Source organism: Pelodiscus sinensis, chromosome 27, assembly GCF_052426305.1.
Source record: "Pelodiscus sinensis isolate ZL-2025 chromosome 27, ASM5242630v1, whole genome shotgun sequence".
NCBI lineage: Eukaryota > Metazoa > Chordata > Testudines > Trionychidae > Pelodiscus > Pelodiscus sinensis.
In genome coordinates this window covers 1,304,104-1,329,165 of record NC_143078.1, presented here as the reverse complement: position 1 = coordinate 1,329,165, position 25,062 = coordinate 1,304,104, and the positions used below count along the sequence as shown (strand labels likewise).

Here is a 25,062-nt window from a genome sequence, read left to right as displayed (position 1 = left end):
CAGGCACCACTACTGAAACTTCCACAGCATGTAATCCAACTAACAGAAGAAGTATATTTTAGTACTTAAGCTACCTATTACAATGTTTTAGTCATGAAGCAAGATCACTAGAAGGTTTTCCTTTCCCAGTCTCCCAACTGTCCCTCCTGTCAGGGAGCACTATCATAAAATGGACAGCTTCCATGTGGTGCTGGTGGATATTTTGGTGATGTTTTCTGATCCTGCAAAGGCAGTTAGCAGAACTTATGAAGGAACAGATCAGATCAGACATGAATAATTCAAACTAGCTGATGATTAGAGTCCTGACAATTTGTGGATATTTTCTTTATAGCTGCAGCTATCCACAGACGATTTTTGTGGATGCAGATACCAATTCCGTATCCACACAGGAGTCTACTGATGATGCTCATTCCACTTGCCGCAACCACTGATGCCACCTCCAGAAACCAGCTTTTCTGGGGCGGGGCCATAAGCACAGACTCATAAGACTATATGGAAGAGCTAGGATGAATAGTAGAGAATTCAGAACTTTTGCGTGAAGAAAGCTACATTTCTGGATCTTTGTAAGCATTTTGCCCTAACTTTGTAAGCATTTTGCCCAGTATAAAGGCACACGTGAGGGTAGCCATCCCAGTCCAGAAGCAGGTTGCTATAACCGAAGACCAAACTGAGTGCTTGGCAGAATGAGTTAGCAGGCTGTCCTGTAACATGCAGGGTAGTCAGTAAAGTTTTCCCACAGTGCACCACAGTCAAAGGACTAGAGTAACCACATTTTGAGAAGCTGAAGAATAGTCAGATATGACTGCAGCTTGGATGCCAGAAACCCAAATTCAAGAACAGGTTCAAAAATTTGTTAAAGCGGAGTTAATAGTCAGTGTAGACCCATAAGCCCTGGGTTCTCTAATTAGGGTCAGCTAACTAAGTACCTCTGACCCCGTGCTTACAGTGAAGCACAGATATACCCTAAGAATCATACACAAAAATAACTGCTATGTAAATTAGCAGCACAGATAATCGTGGTTCTTGTTTCTCGCCTGTAACCCTAAGTCTGAGCTAATCAAGGAGCAGGAATAACTTCTTACCTGGAAATGTGGGTTGAGTCACCAATCCAGCAGGTGGGGAAAGCCTGCCTGGCACTGTCAACCACACAAGTGGAGACTGGTTTCACTTGCCATCTTCTCACATCATGTGCCACTCCTCCCTGTCATGGCATCAGGAGAGAGAGTCCCCCCAAAGCCTGCAACAGAGGGAGAAGAGAAACTCCCAGATCCCTTGTGACAAGCTCCTAACAAGGGTCAGGTGACCCAAACAGGAAGAGTAACTCACCAAAGAAACTAAGGTGGGAAGAAGGCATTCATGAAAAAGTGGGGCAATATGGCCAAAAACTGTGTGGTCAGAAGTTTTAGTGTTTAATGACGGAACTCAGTCCTGAGTAGCTGTGCGGTAGATTGTACATATTGACAAAGATCTCTGATTTATCCACACTTTTAAAAATATCCACAGGACTATGGATGAAGGGAATTCTTATCACCTTCTAAGAATTATCATTCTCTCTCTAGTTAGCTGCCAGACCCAAGAACAGGAATTTGAGCCTCCATTAATCAGACAATATTGAAACTGCTACATGTGAAGCAAGGAATCCTGAATGCTCTTTTTAAAAGACAGAAGTTATTTCCTCAATTTCTTGACTAAAATAGAAGATAGATCATCTCAAATAAAGGACAGCCTTGTTAGATGAAGGATGAGATGCAGGCAGAAGTTCTACTATATACTGGGGTTGTTATATTGTTAGATAACTGTAAAACTCTGGAAAGTCCTGTTTGCCTAGAACTCATGTTATGCACATCCATTTTGTTGAGGTCAAAAAGATTTTATTATGAAAATATAAATGCAACAAGCCTTTTGTAGTTGCTTTAATTGTTTATCATTCAAATTCAGGAGTGCATTAAATTATGTCTTTACTATACAAGGACTCAACTATATTCAAACAGTACAGCAAGTCAATACCCCTATCATCATAGAAGTGAAAAAAGATCCTTACACCTTACAATAGTTTCTAGAATCCCACACTAACTTAAAGAGGAGCATATTAAAAAGACATTGACATAAAAACAAGACCCATCTGTAGAGCCCTGTGTGGATACAAAATTTTGTACAGTACCTGCATCTGTATATACAAAAACGGGCAGTGGATATCCCCATACACATCCGTTGTTAGTTTGCAGATATGTACAAATCTGCAAGGTTCAAGATATAAAATCCATGTCCGCATCCACATCCATATCTGCAAAAATGAGCCACGGATATAAAGCAGACATCTGTGGATTTCAGAACTCTACCCATCTAAAATTTTACCTATCATTCTTAGGGATGTAAAATCCAAGTTAACTAGTTAACCCTAAGTTTTAGCCAATTAATCAATGAAGCAGGCTCCCACCCTCACTTCCCTCCCAGCTTGAAGGTGCTTAGAGCAGCTGGCAGCCCTGTGCATCATGTGACTTGGTCCTGAACCCTGTGGAGCTGCAGTTATCCAGTACCCAATAAGTATCATCCAGTAAAAGTGATGCTTACTGGGTAACCGGTTACCTCTTCACATTCCTAATCATTGTTAAGTAACATCTGAAATGTCTTTAAACATATTTTTCATTTTATTTTGTGACTGGACATGAGTGTACTTGGCTAACAGCATCTTAAAAGCTTTCCCTGATGGCTGCTTGCATGGGGAGGGTGTCTCACACACAATACCAGAGATTTTTTTTAAATAGAATATAATTGTGTACACCCTAGAAGCTGCAAATATAATACCAACCCAAACTATCAACTTTACCAGATTTCAAATGGACTTTGTCCTTTTAAAAAACTGCATCTCTTCACTCAGATTCTGCCTTCTTCACCATGGTTTCATAAAAAGTGCTCTTTATTTCTTTAATGCTTTAAAAGATTTCAACAGTAAAAAAAGCAGAATTCCAAAGATCTTCGGTGCTGTGGGATAAAGTCAGTTAACTCTTTTCAAGACTTTGCAGATTAGCATGGAGGGCTTTACCCAAAAAAAATCTTATGATCCTAGATCTTGATTAGTCTCTAAGGTCCCACGGGACTACTCATTTTTGAGTTATGACTAACCTGGCTACCCTTCTGAGACTGTATTGATTAGGGTAAGTCTCCTGCCAATTATAAACTAAGCACCGTGTTGTGGTCTTGGGGTGAAGGAGATGAGGGGGAGAAAGTCAAGCTCTTACTTGGCACATCTGTAAAACACTTAAACGAAAAGGTGAAAAACAACTCCAGCCCACAAACTGAGCAATCCAAATCTGCACATCTTGCTCTACTTCAATGCATTTTACCCAGTAGTTGTGTGCCTGTGTCCAACTCCATCGCTCCTGGTTTTTCATAATCTGTAATTAAAGTCAAACAACTAGGATTTCATAGACCAAACCAATGTGAAAAGATTTCTAGAGAAGTTGCAATTCAGGCTGGCTAGTCCAAGAATAAGTCTATCTGCCAGAATCAGAATCTTCATAGTTGTTAGAGAAGACTTTCTAGTCTATTTCAAGGAGACTGGAAAGATAACAGCTGAAAAGCCCTTTTTCCTATGTTTTATAGTTAGCCATGGAAAGTTCTGAATATTTGCTAAAAGCCTCCTAAAAAGTTTGGAACTAAAAGATTGCAAGATGTCCTAATCTCTTTACTAGAAATTGCACACTCAAGAATTATTTTCCTAGAAAGAGGTTGGCCACTCAGCCAGTGAACTTTCATGAGACCTTGAACAAAGAGGACCTGTATCCCAATGGGCACAAGACTAGGTGAAAAATAATTTTAAAGTAATTGCTGGATTTTCTGGTCTGAGTAGATAGCCTTTTGACCGTAAGTGTGGTATATGAAGAACAGTATGTTAAATCTGATCACTGTTAGTTTGCAGTTCATGTTTTTCTACATTCCAAAACCATGCGTCTTAACAAAATGTCTTGTTCAGGAGAATTCCCCCTTTAAATCACTTTGGTCAATCATATACACCATAAATCTGTTTCCTAGGAGAACAGATCATGAGAACTGTGCCAATTCCTCACTTTTCCCCAGATTATTTCAGTATTGATAAGATTCCCATGTTCCCTTGCATTAGTGAGAGCTTAACATTAGTTAAATGTAAAGATGCCTTGTTTTTCTAACTTAAACCAGACAATACACATTCAACCTAAACTATCACCATCATATTTTTCTACAGAGAAGGGTAAAATTTAAGTATCAGCTTGTTTGCAGAAGAGCAAAAGTATTTAAGTACATTGCAAAGGCAAATGTTCATCTTACTGTATAAAAGGAGGAATCAAAAATAAAAATGTATTGCTACTAAAAGCAAAATTAGAGCAAAGTGCTTTGGCTACAAAATACAATTATTTGCTACATTGGTAAAAGCGGGGTGTAGAAAGTATATTCAACAGTAAGCCTGGCAAAGGATGTTAGCAAAGTCTCAAGTAAATGATTAATCGATAGGCCTGGCCTGGCAGCAGCGGGGAGAAGGAGGAGGATGCAGGCACAGCTCCTGTCCCAGGGGAGCTCAGGCCCCCCCCTTGCAGGCAGGGGCTGCTGCTGTAGAGCAGCCTCCGTCCACAGCGGGGCCAGGCTTGTCACTGGTAGAAGTTGTTCCATGTGGGATGCTGATGGAGCCCTTGCCAGTGGGGAGCTCGGGACGGGACCATCAGAGGCAGCAGGGAGTGGAGGGGGCTCCCCAGCTGCCAGCCCCACCCCCAGGTACTATCAAATAATCATGTAACCACTAAGATTTAGTGTGTTTATTCGATTATTGAATTAATCGATATCTAACATCCCTAAGCCTGGCTAAGGTGCTTTTATTTGGACATTTAAACTTGAATATAACTTTAGAAAATGGTGTTGAAAATGATGTCACTAATAATAAAACAAAGTAAATGTGAATAAATGATCATTATGTATTTGCTTATAAGCAAGATGTCACAGCAGCCAAGATAGGAAAAAAACAATCACAAAAATTAAACAATCAGAATGCTGAAAAAATCTTTACATTTCACACTGGGTAAATTTAAAATTCACTGTTCTCAGCTAAAAAATATCTACTTAAGCTTCAGAACTTGACATGCACGGATGGCCGCAAAAGAGCTGCTAATTTTACTGCAAACAATCCAGTTAATATTAGCAGTACTGATTCAGTAACAGAAGGTACTGCTTTCCAGAATGCCTACTCAACATGCGCATAGAACAGCAAATGTAGTGAACACCAAATAATCAGACATCTGCACCAGCATCCATCCTGTTCAATACAGTTACCATTTTAACAAATGATAAGTTTCATGTGGAACAGATCAATACTTGATCTAGGTAACAAAAGCTTCCTCCTGGACAATTCTGGCTCAGGATGCATTAAGTGTTCACATAGTGCTATTGTTAAACTACTCGACCCATACCGATCTCTTTTTACCTAAATTGCCACAATGAGTTCAGCAGGGACTAAAGTCTAAACTCTTGACAAAATTTGTACCTAAACTTGGGGAACTGTAGTGAATTTTCCATGTGAAAAGCGATACTATTAGTATCATAAGAACAAACTTATGAAAAGATTCAGAATGCAGCATTAACCCAATCCACAAGTAGTCAAGTGCACTTTGGAACGGATACAAACCCATGACTCTGAACTCTGGTTCACAGGCTTGAGGTATTTTGCTACCCACCTGCCTTTAGCTTGAGGAAGCTTGGCATGTGGCTATCACATTCATTTTTCTGCAAGCATCTCCCTGTCCTGGGCACTCTCCTTTGTTTCCCTGCTTTCTAGCTTTCTATGCTAAAGAACTTTACAGCAGCCAGGCTTGATTGTGAAGCTCTTCTCGTGAGCTTCGAGTTAGTCTGTAATAGGAAAAACTAACAAAACCCATATAGACTAGTAGCATCTTAAAGACTAACAAAACATGACACACACACACAGGAAGGAACCAGAGTGCCACCTTGCCTCTTAAGATAAACAAATTCCAGTGTCTTTTTTCATGTATAAAAGGCGACAGATAGACCCATCCACATTTTGTTTCTTCCTGTTGATTCTCTTGTAGATATTGCAACATTTTGCTTAATGTATGCAAATAGGCCTCCACTGAGAGGCAGACAATGCACAATTCACATATGACCAGACAGGCAGATAAGGATCTCTCGCCTCAGACATGTATCTGAGAGGCAGGAGGTTTGTCCCCTCTGGGCGACCTGACTTAATTCCAAGACCTTAACATAATTCTCAGTAGAGATATATAATTTATATATTATCCGTGCATATATTTTGCCATTATGAGGACAACTTGGCTATTGGCTGCAGTAAAGACCTCATATCACTCTTTGGTGATCTATTAACATGGCATTTAACACAGGGCATCACCTCCTCCCTCCTGTGCCCTCTGCCAGTTGGCACCATGAGATCCCTGATTAACACTATTACTACCTGTTCAAAATTTAATTACTTTTACAGGAAAATTCAATTTTTACCTCCGCTAGTTTTTAACAGCATAAAGAAAATATCACAGAAAAAATGGAAATTCATCTGGAAAGTAAACTTCCCTCTTAAGCTGCTGCCATTCACTCAAAACAGCAGCACAATAATTAGTATTCCATTACTTTTATAACGATTCAGCAAGCCGGAGTGATAACTAAGCTAACAACAGACAGACTGCATCATCAGTACATAAGTGCATCTTTGTAACAGACAACTTCTGCCAATGAATACTTACAATTCTAGACTAAACGGAAAAAGCAAGTCACAAAACTTCTCTATCCAACAAATTTTGTCCAGTGTAAAGAATCACAACAGAAAAATTCAGTTGATCCAATACCACCAGTGTCAATGAAAACCATACTGGAGAGGAGAAAGAATCCGAAGTTTGAGTACTATATGAAGAATTAGGAACCTCTTTGCTTCCCGCACTGATGTCAATTTCTTTGAGGCACTGGGCAAGACTCTTAGCCTCATTTTTTCCTTACATAAAATGCTGCTAAACTAACCAATACAAGCAATGACAGTACCCAGTATATCTGGCACACAAACAGCTTGCTTCAGTGAAGTTTATTCCGATCAACCTTACGCTTCAATCTCAAGCATCACTGAAAATGTCAAGAATGATGTCAGTTTCACACTGCTGCTGCTACTGCTTGGGAAAGCAGCTCCAGTGTTTGCTAAGGAAGAAGTATAGCAGAGACCTCCCTTCCTGCTTACTGACAGCAGCCAAGAGACTCTGAAGAATGAAGAGCAGCAAATAAAACTAGCTTCTGGAAAAGCAAGAACGTGGGATGGGGAAAGGAAGGAAGGGGGTTGAAATTTCACATTTCAGTCTCTAGGAGCCAGAATTTGATGTAAAAGATGAACCATCTAAAAAAGGATCCAAAGACATACCTTGCTATAAACGCATTAGGTAATTCTCTACTGTAGTATCTGATTGCCTCACCACCTTTCATGTATTTATCCTTAACACCCAAAAGCTAGGTAGGGCTCTATAGTCTTCATTTTACAGATGTGCAACTGGGGCACAGAGCGACTGACTTGCTACCGCCACACCTGAAGCTTGGTGGAACAGTAACTTAAACCCAGTCTAGGTTCCAAGTAGGGATGTCAAATCCTGTTTAACCCAGTTAAACATAATGTTTAACCAATTAAAGGGGGAAGTCAAGCTGGGCTGCAGCACCCCTGCACCAGACCCCACTCGTTAACCAGGTTAATCAGTTAACCATTCACATCCCTAGTTCCAAGTCCTAAACTACTGCCCTGGGCACTGAAGCATCCCCTTCCTTAAAAACCCCACACCCTTCACAAGCGCTAACAGCCACAGAGGCAGCACTTCTCACCAAGACACTGTTCATGAACTTCACTAGTGCATTCCCCAATACTAGTCTTTTATATCCCACTTTGGGTAGCAGGTCATAGAATCATAGAATAATAGGACTGGAAGGGACCTCAAGAGGTCATCGAGTCCAGCCCCCTGCCCTCAAGGCAGGACCAAGCTCCGTCTACACCATCCCTGACAGATGTCTATCTAACCTGTTCTTAAATATCTCCAGAGAGGGAGATTCCACCACCTCCCTTGGCAATTTATTCCAATATTTGACCACCCTGACCGTTAGGAATTTTTTCCTAATGTCCAATCTAAACCTCCCCTGCTGCACTTTAAGCCCATTACTCCTTGTCCTGTCCTCAGAAACCAAGAGGAACAAATTTTCTCCTTCCTCCTTGTGACACCCTTTTAGATATTTGAAAACCGCTATCATGTCCCCCCTTAATCTTCTTTTTTCCAAACTAAACAAGCCCAGTTCATGAAGCCTGGCTTCATAGGTCATGTTCTCTAGGCCTTTAATCATTCTTGTCGCTCTTCTCTGTACCCTTTCCAATTTCTCCACATCTTTCTTGAAATGTGGCGCCCAGAACTGGACACAGTACTCCAGCTGAGGCCTAACTAGTGCAGATGGTGTCCCATCATTTTCTGCAACTCCCTGATAGAAGGGCTTAAATGACAATTCAACATTACGTTTGATGTTAATACTAGATACTATGGGAAATAGCTAATTAGCTGCAATCACACACAGATGGTGTCAGAGCCTCTTAGTTTCAAATTTCCCCATTCCTGAAACAGAATGCATGCAATAGCAGACTGCAGTTATATTCACTCTAGACTTGAAAACGAATAAGCAGTCTGTCTTAAAAGAACTAAAACTTCCACATAGTTCAATTCACAAATAAAGCAGTATAGTATGCATCTGAAAACAAAGCGTGACAAAGGAATCAGACAGGGAAATACAGAATGGCATATTTCCAATAATAAAGTCCTTGGAAACATAGAATAGCAAAGTATACAACATTTGTACCAGATCCAGCCACATACTATAGCCACTGCCTAGCATTAGCTAGAGCAGGGGTGGCCAACCTGTGGCTCTGGAGCCACCTGCTAAACATGCGGCTCCTTGCTCAGGCACTGACTCCGGGGCTGCAGCTACAGGTGCCAACTTTCCACTGTTCAACTTCTGGCTCCGCCACCTCCTCCTCCAAGTATATTGCACCCTCGCTCCTTCCCTCCCTCACAGGGCCTCCTGAGTGCCGTGAAACAGCTGATTGCAGTAGGTGCAGGGAAGGAAAAAGAGGCACTGATCAGTGGGGCTGCTGGTGGGCAAAAGATACTGGAGACAGGAGAGGAGGCACCTGATGGGGACTGCTGACAAATTACTGTTGCTCTTTGGTACATTGGTAAACTGTGGCCCTCTCTCAGGCTCAGGTTGGCCACACCTGAGCTACAACATTCAGGTGGGAGTATTTTCACCTAACTTTACTGTTTCGTAGTAATTATCACTACACACATCCATTTTTCCTTCACCACATAAAAACAACAGTATGTCTCTAATCAAATCTAATCACCAAAAACCTAAGAAAATTCTCAATTCTCCTAATCTACTTATGCTTGTCTCTGTCTCTAGGAAGAGTCCACTAGTGAAGCTTCCTATGAGGGATGTAAAAATTCATTTAAAAAGGTAACTGAGTAATGGCTAAAATCTCACGCTATTAAATGCTGTGGGCTCTGCAATATAAAGCTTAAATAAGATCCCACAGCAAAGCCTCCTCAAGAGTGGGGGCTACTAGCCCCTACTGGCCCTGCTCCCTGCCACAGAGAAGCAGTCTCCACAGGCTCTGCAGCCTGCTCCCAAGGAGCCGTCATGTAACCTGGGGTGGGGGAGAGGAGGTGGACTGCCTGCAGTAGGCCCCATTGGGCTGTAGCAGCCACCTACCAGTTAACCAGAACCCCTGGGTCAGACGGGAGAATAAATGCACAAATCTCAGTAAACTGAACAATTAAGAACACCACTTTCCTACTGGATACATTTTCTGAATATTTCATGCATAAATGGATCAAACCCAAAGACAGATGGACACTGCCATTTAGTAAGTGATGAGTAGATGAACTAGTGACCTGTAGTGGGATTTCTTCCCAATTTTCTCTTTTGACACAATTAGGATCATAATTTAAAAGTTAGTTTTCCCCATAAAGAGGAACAGCAACTCGAGACAATTAAAGGAACTATTTTTTCCTCCAATAAGTAAGAGTCATGTGATGTCACATTTCTACCAAAAAACAGTTCTGAGAGTTGAGAAAATCAGTTTGAAATTCTCCCTTCACCACAGCAGCAATAAGCTATAGAGCATTACTTTACTAACATTTATTTCTAATTCATGCTCCCAGAAAGGAAGTGCCAAGTTTAACATGGTCATTTAGTTGAACACATCAGTGTATGCAACACCTGTAGTGGAGAGAATGCACGCAGGGAAATGGCATGGAGGATGCTGCCGCCTATTCCTGAATGCACTACCCTTGTGTCTGCAGTAACAGGGCCAAGAATGCAGGGCACCGTCACAAGTGCTTTGCATTTCAGGACTCTAAGGCTTTCACAAAGCCTCAACATCCCAGTATCATCATCCCTATCACACATAAATAGGAGGTAAAATTAAGGCAGGACAACATGGTTAACATTTCCTTCTAAAGAAACACAATTGTTAACAATCACATGGGGTCAAGGGCATGCATTAACTTCTTGGCAGAAAGCTCCTGTTCTTCAGCAGAACACATATCCTTCTGCACCATGCTCAGGCACTGATTCAGATGAGCTCATAGCCAAAGATGGCATGGCCAGTCGAAGAGAGAGTTTTGTACCTTGTATGAGGCTTATCCAGAACTCAAGCCTGGGATTCCACTGTTATAAAAATGTAGTTTACTCGTATGTAATAAGCAAATTCCATATTTTATTGAATAACGTGGTTCATTTATGTAACCTTTCCTTTGTAATTATTTACACACAAATAGAAGTCAAAAGATAAAATTACTTAACTAAGGGCATGTTTCTTTGTTGTGCACTATATGAAAAAACAAAACTCAAAAGTATGAAAATAAAAAAGGAAAACAAATGAGATCACACATTTGGAGGAGTCCTATTCTTTGGGCTGATTGACTCAATATAGCAAATACTCAAGAACATTCACTTGAGAAAAGTGACAGATTTTTTTACTGATACATAGGAGATGCCACATTAGTTAACATATTCAAAGGCCCTCCTATTTTCAGCTAGCTTTGTAATAACATTTACCCTTTAAGTGTCCCACAATTGTTCTCAATCGGTTTGCTTTTTTAAAAAAAAAAAAAAAGCATGATAAAAAAAAGTGTTTCACACTTCAGGAAATACTTTCAAACACTTGTATTCTCTAACAACTCAAACTTCTGTTTTTAAGTTGAAACTTGGCATACATGTAACCTCTGAAGAATGAGTATTTTGCCAAGTTTGATATAATGGTTGAGATAGCTAAAATGAGTAAATAGCCTTGCACATGTATAGTACATCATTATTTCCCTCACCAACTTCAACACTCATTAAACGCATATACCTGATATAACAGGCACATATCAAAATATCTGGGTTAAATGAATTGATTAGACAGACATTCAAATAAACCCACACAGGTCACTAAAATGTCAGACTAGCCTGATATCTAAACAAAATTTAAAATAATTTCAAATTCTATATCTTAAGTGTCTCTGTCAATATTCATGGCATTACAATTGATCTTTCTTTTAAAAAAATGATTCCTCTTCCTTTGTAGCAGTTTTCAAGACTTTCAAAAAAGTGATTGATTACTGTATTGCGCTAGATCCTAGAAAGCCCAGTCTCAGTTAAGACCAGAACCCAAATATCAAATAGCAAAATTGACCAGGCAACAAAGTGGTGTCAAACAAAGTAAACTGAGGATTTTTTCCTGTGTTATAACAGAAGATTCCAAAGTGGCATCAGTAGATGGCAACTGGAAATTGGGGAACAGTCAGCTAAATACATTAAATACTCTTAGACACATTAAATTCCTTTTCACATCTCTCTTTTACGTAAGCAGCTGCCACAAGGATGTTATGTGATCATAAACAGGAAAAGCTGCCCCTACAATAATCAATGAAATGACTGGTGGCTCACAAGACACTTTCATATTAAAAAAGTATGGGAACCTGTAATTTATAGTAACCTTACATTTTAACCTATGGGCAGTAAATAATCAGATTCATGTATGAAAATGTATGTAATTGAAAGTTAAAAAATATATTCTTCACTAGTTTAAGAAATCATGCAAAACCTAAATGGCAGGATTTCAATGAACTTTTTTTAGAATTATACCTCTACTGAAGTTTAGCCAACATTGCACACACTACCTTCCTAATTATGCACAAGTAAAAACAAGGAGCAGTCCTTTGGCACGCTAGAGAACAACAAATATATTACATGAGCTTTCCCTGGTAAAATCCACTTCATCGGATAAGTTGGAGTGGAAATTAGAGAATCCAGAGTGTGTGTATATAACAGCAAAAGCAGTTATGTCATTGCAGAACCACTATTAATGATGCTAACTGAGTCTGGCTGGAAATGTCCCATTGGTACGTACTGGTCCTACTCTGGATTTGGTAGCTCCAACTCATCTGATGGAGTGAGTTTTACCCATGAAATCTTATGAGAATATGTAGTCTTGAAGGTGCCACAGAACTACTTATTGTTTACAGACTAACAGCTACCCTCTGAGACTTTTTACTATGCACAAGAAAGCAAGCGAGGGAATGCCTACACTGCAGGTGGGAACCTGCCTCCTAGCCCAGGGGAGATAATCACATGCTAGCTCTGCTCAAACTAGCACCCTAAAAAGAGTAGTGTGGATGTTTACAGCAAAGGCACTGGTATGGATTAGCCAGGCAAGTGCGAGCCTAGTCACAGGCTTGCTTTCAGGTGGCACCAGATCCACACTGATATTTTTAGTGCTCGATCTCAGGGAGAGCTGGCTCATCAATCTAATTAGGCTGTCTACTAGGGATGTTAAATATCGGATAACTGAATAGTGGATTAACCTAATCAATTCTTATTGGTTAGTTGACTATTTTATAATCCCTGGGGGCAGGGCTGGCAGACAGTGTGCTCAGCCTCAATGCCTGGGGAGCCCTCTGTCACCCTGCATTGCTGCCTTTCCACCAGAGGCAGCAGTGCTGGGTGCCAGGTGGAAGCTGATCCACGAGAGGAGACAGTTTAAAATCCAGCTCCCCCTCACAGACCACCTGCCTGCCATCCCACACTATAGCAGCCTCTGTCTGGGGGTGGGGTCAGAGCTCCCACACCCAGCGCAAACTGGAATGAAGCTGAGCTGCCTGCCTGCTAATACCCCTACTGCAGATATGCATTTAAAGTGTAAGTCCCAGACCTGGTGGTGCAAGCTGGGACTCAGCCATGCTGCTGGCCAGCCTGCTAAAAAAGTTACTGCTTGGGGGGGAGGAGGGGGAGAGAGACCTTGTAGTCTATAGCATTGACCAATAAGCTTACAGACTAACATGGCTACCCCCTGAAACAATGGAGCAGGTAATCTAAACTGGTATCCTGCGATTGCACAGATCCCTCAGGCATGGTAGTGGGCATGGTGAACTATCAAGACCCACAAGTCTTCAAGTAGTTGCTCATGGTAGGCTAGCAAGCCATATGGACTGCAGAATTATATACGAAAGGAAAGGAACTTCTGAAAAAGTGTAGCATGTAGGAATGCATGTCCACAATATCTAGCCTTCTGGTTTTACTCAACTGATAGGCAACCTGCTGAGCTGATGGAAGTTTTACCACATAATATTGCACACTGTCCTCCACCGCTTCCAATAGGGCTCTGTACATTCTTGCCCATGTGGCTGATGCATTTTCAGAGCCATTCAGAGGCATGGATTTAGATACCCTTAGCCAAACGAACCACAGTACTGGATACAGGCAGTCCCCGGGTTACGTACAAGATAGGGGCTGTAGGTTTGTTCTTAAGTTGAATCTGTATGTAAGTCAGAACTGGCATCAGCCGCTGCTGAAACTGATCAGTTTCAACTGGGGCTGAATCTGGATGCCAGTTCTGACTTACATACAGATTCAACTTAAGAAACCCAGGCGTCCCCAAGTCAGCTGCTGCTGAAACTGATCAGCGGCTGATTCCAGGAAGCCTGGGGCAGAGCAACTCTGCCTCGGGCTTCCTGTAGTCAGCCACTGGTCAGTTTCAGCAGCAGCTGACTTGGGGACCCCTGGGGCAGAGCAGCTGGGGTGCTGCTGGGTTGCTCCGCGGCTCCTTGGCGCTACTGGAGCAATCCAGCAACACCCCAGCTGCTGTGCCCCAGGCGTCCTGATTCAGCCGCTGCTGAAACTGACCAGCAGCGGCTGAATCAGGACGCCTGGGGCAGAGCAGCTGGGGTGCTGCCAGGTTGGTCCGGAGCGGCGCTGCGGGACCAACCCGGCAGCCCCCAGCTGCTCTACCCCAAGGGTAGGCAAGAAAAGCCTGGTCTGCTGGGGGGGGGCACTAGCTGCACCCCCGCCCCTCCCAGCAGACCAGGGAGACGGGGGTGGCGGGACCGCCCAAGTCCTCCACGGCTTTGCTCCGTCTCCCTGGTCTGCTGACCTGGGAGACGTGGAGCAAAGCCGCAGAGCACGCGGGCAGCGGGACAGTCCAGGCGCACCGCGGCTGTCCCACTGCTTGCGTGCTCCGAGGCTTTGCTCGGGTGTCCCTGGTCTGCTGGGGGGGTCCAGCGGCTTTGCTGGACCCCCCCAGCAGACCAGGGAGACCGGGAGAAGCTTTTCTCGCCCCAGAGGACACGGGTGGCGACTCGCCGCCCGTGAGCTCCGGGGCGAGAAAATCCCAGTTTGTAAGTGCGGATCCGACGTAAGTCGGGGACTGCCTGTATTTATACATCTCAATTTACACATCAGTTATGCATCTAAGTTGCCCCAAACAGTTATAAAGCCTTTTACACCTGCACAAAATATGAGTGTTCTTCAAGAGAATTGGAATGTATTTTCCAGCCTCAATTATTTTCTGCAGAAATTACTCTTTACTAATTCTCTACACTTGTTTAGCTGGGCATGCTATTGTTAAAGCATGCAACATTTGGCTTAATATTCTACATCCTTTATTAGTGTACATTCTCTATAGTACGGAAAATGTAGAATCTAGGCTCAGCAAAAGACCATCAGGTGTGTCAGAATCCTCCAAATAGCATTTTCAAAGTACAGTTAATCACCTTTCATTTTAAGATGGACCACCTGATACCATGTTCTACAACATCTGATGAGTTCTCTATACTTTTCCTGCAATCCAAAGAAAAATTCAAGATGTGTACTCAACAAGAGCACACAATAGAGAATGCACAAGTTCAGCTCTTATTCACATAATCATGAGACACATGTATAATGTACAGAACAGGCAAGGTTAAAAGGTGGACCAGTTGGCAAAGTGTGAACTACTGTATTCATCAGTTTATACTGCAGATCAGAGGATCTCAAACTTTCCAACCTACTGTACTCTCTTCCAGAGCCTGATTTGTTTGTCTCTCCCCCAAGTTTCATCTTACTTACAAAATCAGACACACACATAATCAGGCAAACTTACAGAACATTAGTACAAAAAATTGCTTGTTTTCTCATTTTTACCATACCATTATAAAAAAGATCAAGTGGAATATAAATATTGGTCTGTATTTATATTTCAGTGTATAGTATAACACTGGAAATGAAATTTTACTTTGTACTGATTCTACTAGTGCTTTTCACATAGCCTGTTGATATACTGTCTTTGTGTAAACCCAGAAGTACACATACCTTGGCTGAAAACCACTGCTTTGTCAACCATATGTGCATAGCTGAAGCTCTGAACCTAACTGTGTACACATACCATGTGCACATCACATACAAATATTTATGGGTGTTTCTAACCTAAGGTCGTTAATACATGCCAAAAGTACTCATTGATGACTAAGGCCAAACCAAGTTTTATTAAAAGGAGCAGCAGCAGCAATTTGATTTGTAAACAGAAATGTCTGAAATGTTTCAGTCATGAAAAGAATGACACTGTTATTGTTACGTATAGATGAAGATAAATAGCATTTTACAAAGAGCTCCATTTAGGTTAATTAGATTTCACCTAAGTAAGCAATATTTTTAACAGTTGTAAAACTGGAAAACGGGCCTCAAGTAAGTGTTCCCCAGATTGGTTAAAAAGAACATTAACCAATGCTTTCTGTGTGATGGTACTACATACCTCCAGACACAGTACCAGCACCTCCAGGCAGAGCTCAACAACTTTTCCCGTGGAGTACTGGTACTTTTTTTTTAAAATACACAAAAAAGCACTGACACTAACCAAAATACCACTTTAAAAGCAGTTTTTACAAATAGTTAAGTTAAATATCTAAAACCAGAAAATTTCAAAACATGACAAAATTCAATTTTAATCAAGTTTAGAAATAAATCCCATTGTTTATCCCAATGTTAATGGAGCATGAAGATATTACACCATCGGACACAGCATCATTTAATGTGAGCATGTAAATTTTTCTAGCCAGAAACCAAATAATAATCTGGATTCAAATGAAGTTAACTTCTTCAAATTGCTACTTGACATTCATATTATAAACTTCCAGAGACAAAACTCTTTGAGGGCATGTCTACATTAGGAAATTATTTTGAAATAAGAAAATTTGAAATTAGTCCTGAAATAACAAAATCGAAATAATGTGTCCCCTATTTAAGGGAGCTTTGAAACTAGTCCAAGGCAAGCTCCATGAATGGGGATGCTCTACCTCAACTTAGAGCCCCAGGAAAGCACAGGGGAGTAATTACTTTGAATTTTCTTAAAAAAACAACAACAAATAGTCTGGTAGCATTTTAAAGACGCACAAAACATGTAGACGGTATCATGAGCTTTCGTGGGCACAGCCCACTTCTTCAGATCATCTCTGGAGAAGTGGGCTGTGCCCACGAAAGCTCATGATACCCTCTGATACTGTCTACATGTTTTGAGAGTCTTTAAAGTGCTACCAGACTATTTGTTATTTTTTTAAGTTTTCCCTGTACAAACTAACTTGGCTATCCCCGAAGCTTACTTTGAATTAGTCTGGGGAGTAGTTATTTCGAAATAGCAGCAGTGGAGTGTCCACACTACCACAATTTCAAAATAGTTATTTCAAAATAAGCGTTATTCCCCAAGGAAAGCAGAAGTTCAGATTTTGAATAACCAGCCCACTATTTAGAAATAAAGGGCTTGGTAATGTGGACTTGCTGCTCATTATTTTGAAATAACCGAGACTCCCTAGTGCAGACCGGAGCGGAGAAGACTTGCCAACAAAGTTCTCAGTTCTAACAAGGGCAAGACCGTCACCTTGCCGGGCCGCGCGTCGGGTGCGCTGTGGCGCAGGCAGCTACAGGCCCCTCACACGCAGCGCTGCGCGGGGCAGAGGCTCCGCGCTGACCGTTCCCTGCCGCGCAAGATGGCAGCGCCGGCCTGAGGGCTCGCGCCAGGCCTCACCTTGCTGGATGTCGCCGTTGGCGCCGCCCGGCACGGGCACGCTGAGCTGGCGCTCGGGCTCGGGCAGGCAGCGGCGGCAGAAGGAGTGCAGGCAGGGCAGCAGCTTGGGCTCGGCCTCGCGCCGGCTCTGCAGGCTCTGCGCGCACACGGCGCAGGTGTCCAGCAGCGACAGCGGGCCCGGCGCGGCCGCCGGCAGGGGGGGCACCGGGCTCGGGCCCGGGCCCGCCGCGGCCTCCGCCTCCGCCTCGGCCGGGCCCTTCTCGGCCGCCGCGCCGGGGCTCTCGCGCTCCTCGGGCGGGGCGGCCGCGGGCGCGAGCGGGGCGGGGCCGGGGGGGACGCGGCCGCGGGCTCCTGGCCGACCGGGCCGGGATCCGCGGCCCCCTCCCCGCCGCCTCCTTTGTTTTCCGCCATGTTTCCTCCTTTGAACCCGACTCCCCGCTCCGCGCACGCACCGCGCCGCGCCTGCGCCCGCACGCCCCGCGTCACCGGGCTCCCCGCACGCGCTGCGGGCTCGTGCCCGCCAGCTACGCGGCAGGCGGCGGAGGGGCGGGGCTGAGCACGTGCCGGGCCGAGCCGCCGCGGCAAAGGGGACGCGCGCGGCGGGGTCCTGTGGAGCGGCGGCGCATGCGCGTGCACGTGAAGCTCCGCCCTGAGTGGAGCCAGAGCTGCTGCGCCGCCGGGAGGGAAGGGGCGGGGCTTCCTTGCGACTTCGCCAGGCTCGCGCTGCAGCTCGACGCCCGACTGGCTGCGCCGTGGGCTGCGCTAGGGGCCGCCGCCAATCAGCTTCCAAGCGGCCGAGCCACGGCAGCCAACTGCCACTGCGGGGAGCGTGATGGGCAGCGGCACAGCCCACTGCTGCGGGGGAACCTTTCTCACCCCTCCGCCAGTGCCAGGGGCTGACGGCCAGGCAGGGGTACAAAACCAAGGCCCCTTGCCCCGCCCCCATCCCCACGCGGTCGCTCATTTGCAGGGGGGTGGGGCTGGGCAGGACTTTCAGGGTGCAGGTAGCCCCCCCCAGCAGCAGGCCCTGTGGCTCCAGGCATGGGCAGGCCCCCCTGCTCCCATTGGCCCTGATTCCAGCCAATGGGATCAGTGGAGTCCATGCAGGGGGGGCGGGGGGGCACCCCCTGCCTGGGAGCCTGCCAGCCCAGCCACAGAGACTTGGAGCTGCCCGGAGCCCCCCGGGGCCGCTGGGAACCAGGCCAAGCTGTGCACCGAGCCTGCGTGAGCGAGGCCCAGCGCTGGGGGCACAAGGGGCTCTGTGCGCTGGCCTGTCCATGGTGCGTGTTGCTCTCCACTCAAGCCTGTCCATTCCCGGGGGGCTTCTCCACTGGGGGGTCTCTCTGCACTCAGGCCTGTCTACGGGATTAGGAGTCTTTCTTTCCTTGGCTGCCCACAGACATCTCTTGCCCAGCCCCAGCCATAGCAGGCTCAACTCCTTTGACAGCAGATGGAACAAAGCAGCTCCGTGGTGTCCATAAGCATCAACAAGAGTGGCCTGAGGGATAAGTTCACAACAAAGTTTGACTAAGCTGCAGCCCGTCTGCCAGGTGTTTGGGGCTTTCAGCTCAATGCATGGGGGCTAATGGCATTACACTGAGGACCGGGTTTGCCTCTGTCAATGAACCAAATAGCTATATTTGTTTTCACTGCCTGCAAACACTTACTAGTCAAACACCAAGAAAAGAAACCAAACAGCCCAATCTACAGCATCCCACTGTTGTCTCTCTCTCAGCTAGGTGACCCACTGGCAATGCAATTCATGTTGCCCTGCCTGCAGTGACCCATGTAGTTCATGACTAACCCTTACTATAGTGATTCCCAACCTTTTTCCCATGGAGGAACCCCTAAAATAATTTTTCAAATCCCGAGGAACCCGTACCTATGAAAATATTTGCTTGGCCAGAAAAAGTTGACAGCGGGGAGCACAATTCAATCACTGCTAATTTTTTTCAAGAACATTTATTTGTAAAGAGCTGTTGTGCGTCTGAGCTTACATTGTAAGAAAAAAAACTGGAGTATTTTTCCTGTCTTTTTTTGTATTATCTAATTTTTTTTTCAAATATCAAATATCCTCCCCCTCCTGCCTCACTCTCTCTCTTCTCCTCCCACTCCTGCCTCTCACTCACGGAGCCCAAATGGCTGCTTGCTCCCACACAGCAGCCCACCTGAGCAGCGCAGAAGTCAATCAAGCAGGAGAGGAAGGGCAACACAGATGCTCCAGGCCCCGCCCAGCGTTATTTATTCCACGATTTCTCACGGAACCCCTGATGATGGTCTGCGGAACCCCGGTTGGGAAACCGGGCTTGAATGCAAAGGAACAGACAGAACCATTATCCTCTCTACCCCCTGAATCATGAACCAGCAGTGCAGAGGAATGGTACAATTTAAAAGTTGCCTCTTATTCACTCATTAAAAAATTATAGGCAAGGTCTTTCTATTTGGATCTTTCACTTATCAAAGGAATCAGTTGAGGGCCAATTACAGGCCAAGACATGTATTGATTTGTGAATCTTACAAACCCAAATAAGCTTAGCAGAGAGTAGAAAAATGACAGTTCCTCTGAAACAGTTGCTCATACATTTGTCTTGGCCTTGTATTTGCCTGAAACCTAAAAGGTTTCATTTTGTACAGAATGATAAATAGCGTGAACTACTAGAAGTCATAAGAACGGCTGTACTGGGTCAGACCAAAGGTCCTTCTAGCCCAGTATCCTGTCTACCAACAGTGGCCAACACCAGGTGCCCCAGAGAGGGTGGACCGAAGACAATGATCAAGCGATTTGTCTCCAGCCATCCTTCTCCAGCCTCTGACAGACAGAGGCCAAGGACACCATTTTATCCCCTGGCTAATAACCTTTTATGGACCTAACCTCCATGAAATTATCTAGCTTCTCTTTCAACTCTGTTATAGTCCTAGCCTTCACAGCCTCCTCTGGCAAGGAGTTCCACAGGTTGACTACACGCTGTGTGAAGAACTTTCTTTTATTAGTTTTAAACCTGCTACCCATTAATTTCATTTGGTGTCCTCTAGTTCTTCTATTATGGGAACTAATAAATAACTTTTCTTTATTCACCCTCTCCACACCACTCATGATTTTATAGACCTCTATCATATCCCCCCTCAGTCTCCTCTTTTCTAAACTGAAAAGTTCCAGTTGCTTTAACCTCTCCTTATATGGGACCCGTTCCAAACCCCTAATCATCTTAGTTGCCCTTTTCTGAACCCTTTCCAAGGCCAAAATATCTTTTTTGAGGTGAGGAGACCACATCTGTACACAGTATTCAACCATAGTTTTATACAGGGGCAGTAAGATATTCTGCGTCTTATTTTCTATCCCTTTCCTAATAATTCCTAGCATCCTATTTGCCTTTTTGACCGCCGCTGCACACTGTGTGGAAGTTTTCAGGGAACTATCCACGATAACACCAAGATCTCTTTCCTGATTTGTCGTAGCCAAATTAGCCCTCATCATACTGTACATATCGTTGGGATTATTTTTCCCAATGTGTATTACTTTACACTTATCCACATTAAATTTCATTTGCCATTTTGCTGCCCAATCACTGAGTTTGGTGAGATCTTCTTGGAGTCCCTCACAGTCTGCTTCTGTCTTGACTATCCTAAACAGTTTGGTATCATCCGCAAACTTTACTACCTCACTGCTTACCCCTTTCTCCAGATCATTTATGAATAAGTTGAAAAGGATTGGTCCCAGAACTGACCCTTGGGGGACACCACTAGTTACCCCTCTCCAATCTGAAAATTTACCATTTATTCCTACCCTTTGCTTCCTGTCTTTTAACCAGTTCGCAATCCAAGAAAGGACCTTCCCTCTTATCCCATGGCCATGTAATTTACACAAGAGCCTTTGGTGAGGGACCTTGTCAAAGGCTTTCTGAAAATCCAAGTATACTATATCTACTGGATCCCCCTTATTCGCATGCTTGTTAACCCCTTCAAAGAACTCTAATAGATTAGTAAGACAGGATTTCCCTTTACAGAAACCATGTTGACTTTTGTCCAACAAATTATGTTCTTCTACATGCTGCACAATTTTATTCTTTACTATTGTTTCGACTAATTTGACCAACTCCTTATTTCTTATAAATTACCTCATCGGAAACATATTACTTGCTGATAGATTACAGGATATTTTTTCATTTGCATTTTGTACTAATAATTTTAAGTCAAACCACAGTAATTTCCTTCTTCCTTTTCAGGTTATACTGTTAAGACACCTAGCTTATGTGCTCATTTGATTAACACTTAACCTACTGAAAACCACTATTGTCTGCAGTGAATGAATGAATAAATAAATACTAATTGGTTAAGAATAAGCAAAAACCTGCTTTTAAGATTACTATCTGGAGTTCCAAAAAATAATTTACTAAATGAGCATAGCATTGAAATTGTGAGTTGTGATCCTTAATCTCTGAACCACATGATGGGAATTAAAAATTAGTTTAGATTAACTCAAAACTGTTAAATTTAGGACCAACACTATAGATTGTTGCCCAGTTCCTTCCTGCTTTTATCTCATTTTTCACATACCCATCCAGTGTTTCATATTCTTCATCAGCTGTCTGCCTTTTGTTTTCCCCAGGGGACTGGTTCAGATTAAGTTTTTCCTTACTTCCTAAAAGTGGATGTGGGTGTACTGCCCTTCTAGCCAGCAGCCTGAACCTACATAAATATTGATATTATGAACAGGCTTTGGTGACAGGTTGTGTTGCTGTTCACTTTTAAATAGACAAAGTATATAGTTATTTCATTACATAATATCTTCCTGCTGCACATTAACAGCAACACAAATGGCACAATCACACAGAAGACAGAAAATTAAAGAACAACTTTCATGGACTATGAAAGGGGTAAACAGTGAGGTGGCAAAGTTTGCAGACGAGACTACACTGCTCAAGGTAGTTAAGACCAAAGATGACTGTGAAGAACTTCAAAAAGATCTCACCAAACTAAGTGACTGGGCAACAAAATGAAAATGAAATTTAATATGGATAAATGTAAAGTAATGAACATTGGAAAAAAATAACCAACTATACATATAATATGAAGGGGGCTAATTTAGCTACAACTAATCAAGAAACAGATCTTGGAGTCATCATGGATAGTTCTCTGAAGACGTCCATTCAGTGGACAGCGGCAGTCAAAAAAGTTATTAAAAAAGGGATAGAGAATAAGACGGAGAATATCTTATTGCCCTTATATAAATCCATGGTACGCCCACATCTTGAATACTGCGTACAAATGTGGTCTCCTCATCTCAAAAAAGATATACTGGCATTAGAAAAGGTTCAGAGAAGGGCAACTAAAATGATTAGGGGTTTGGAACGGGTCCCCTATGAGGAGAGGTTAAAGCGACTGGGACTTTTCAGTTTAGAAAAGAGGAGACCGAGGGGGGATATGATAGAGGTCTATAAAATCATGACTGGTGTGGAGAGGGCTGATAAAGAAAAGTTATTTACTTGTTCCCTTAATATAAGAACTAGGGGTCACCAAATGAAACTAATGGGCAGCAGGTTTAAAACAAATAAAAGGAAGTTCTTCTTCACACAGTGCGTAATCAATCTGTGGAACTCCTTGCCTGAGGAGGTTGTGAAGGCTAGGACTAGAACAGGGTTTAAAAGAGAACTCGATAAATACATGGAAGTTAAGTCCATAAATGGCTATTAGCCAGAATGGGTAAGGAATGGTGTCCCTAGCCTCTGTCTGTCAGAGGGTGGCGATGGATGGCAGGAGAGAGATCGCTTGATCATTACCTGTTCGATTCACTCCCTCTGGGACACCTGGCATTGGCCACTGTCGGCAGACAGGGTACTGGGCTGGATGGACCTTTGATCTGACCCAGTATTGCCGTTCTTATGTTCTAACAAGCCTCTTGGACAAGTGCACCCTCCCTAAGTGGTAACCTGAGTCTCTCCTCATGATCCTTAAGGGTTCGTGGCAGGAAATTCTTGCAAAGGCAGCACCTTCTTTCTGGTGACCCTCACCCAAACTCTTCAAACATGTGTAGAGTCACTTTTGGGCATAAGACTGCTGCAAGCCTGGCAAGATTAAAACCCCGGAGAATGAGGCGTGCACCCTGGTATGGGGGAAAAGAGGGGAAGGGAGAATTACTTCCTAGCACAGTTTTAACTTCTAATAAATTTAACTAATAATTAATAACTATTTACACTAAGATACAATTAGGAGTACTTGCATTTGCAAAAGCGAGACAATCCAGCTGCCATCACCAGGCAGTAATAAGGAACAGGGGGATTGGTGGGTTAACAAGGCTATATATTAGCCACCATAATGGTAGCATTCCAGAGGACACACAGACTAATCCAATGGATGCTACCAGGCAAAAATCTTCTGGTTTCTGTGCACGCACGCACACACAAACAAACAATTGGAATGTACATGGACCAGCACTCTAAGGCTATGTCTACATTGTTCATTCTGAAAATAAGCGGCAGAACAGCTCTTGCACAAAAGCCCCATGAACTAAGTGGCGGCTCATTAGGTATGCAAATGAGGCATGGCAATATTCATCACCACACCTCATTTGCATATCTTCTTGCACAAGAATGCGTAATGTAGACATAGCCTAAAAAGATCACTATCCACTAGTACCCAGAACAGACACGTTCTTCATCCATACCCATTCCCACAGTATCTCACAGCATGGATGCTGGCTGGTTAACCACAGTGAACAAAAGCTGCTCTGCTTTCAGTGTTCACTCTCAAAGTAGAAAAGATTGCACAAGACACACCTGCAGCTAAGTGGAAAAGATTTAAATCTGAATGCAGCAGTTTCATGTTTCTTCCTTGGAAACAGAATCCCCAACCCCTTTTTTCTTCTTTATTATTTTTTATCTTTAAACAGCACTGGGCAGTTATTTCTGTCAGAGTGCCCTTGGCAGGAATATGAGCACATTGTTCTCTGATTCATTGTCAAAGGATATTCTCCTGGCAGTAGGTTCAGGACTAGTTGATGAATATCCTTAAGTCCAAGAATCCTGTTCCTGCTTGAGATCTCAAATTGTTAAGAGATGCAGCCTTTTTAGTGGCAAGCACGGTCAGCCCAAATGGTAGGAAAAGTACAGGCATTTTGGCAGACCCACCATACACTGTCTTCCATAGGACCCCATTGGGAATTTTTACCTAATGTGAGCTCTGACTTCAAAGTCAGGTTACTCTCTTACCTAAGCCAGACACCAAACAAGGGGATGTGAGGTTTCACACCTTAGATGTACTCAGAACTCTCCCCACTTACCTTAATATAAAAACAGTCAGGGTCTCTTCTTCTAGACTGTTTATTGCTTTTGCAGATAGGGTTAAGGGTCAAGCTACATCATCCCAAAGGCTTTCAAAATGGGTCTCTGATTGGATTAAACTATGTTACCAGCTTGCTATAGGGCTAACTAGGTGACACGAACAAGCCCAAGACAAGACAAGACAAGCCAGAACAAGTTCTTGCAGAACAAGCCCAAACAAGTGACTGCTGGCATCACCAGCTATTGTGAAAGTTTATAGTAAATACAGAAAGAGAGAAACTAAATTAACTCTTGCAGATGTGTTTATAGTAAACCAAGTAGGCAGGACCACACTTAACTGATTGGTCTTCACATGCAAAAAGTAGTTATATAAGTAGCTAGGACATATGTATATAAACTGTGTCATGT

General features: G+C 43.5%; 1 protein-coding gene across 1 annotated transcript in view; it reads right to left on the bottom strand.

Moving 5' to 3' along the window:
* The window catches only part of TRIM33 (tripartite motif containing 33), a 65,227-nt gene extending 47,369 nt beyond the window's left edge, over positions 1-17,858 (bottom strand). The window contains 2 exon segments of the mRNA XM_006118832.3: positions 17,378-17,707; positions 17,710-17,858. Of these exon segments, the coding sequence (XP_006118894.3) occupies positions 17,378-17,707; positions 17,710-17,788 (409 nt within the window). The 5' untranslated portion in view covers positions 17,789-17,858.
* Between the last annotated feature and the right edge of the window lie 7,204 nt (positions 17,859-25,062).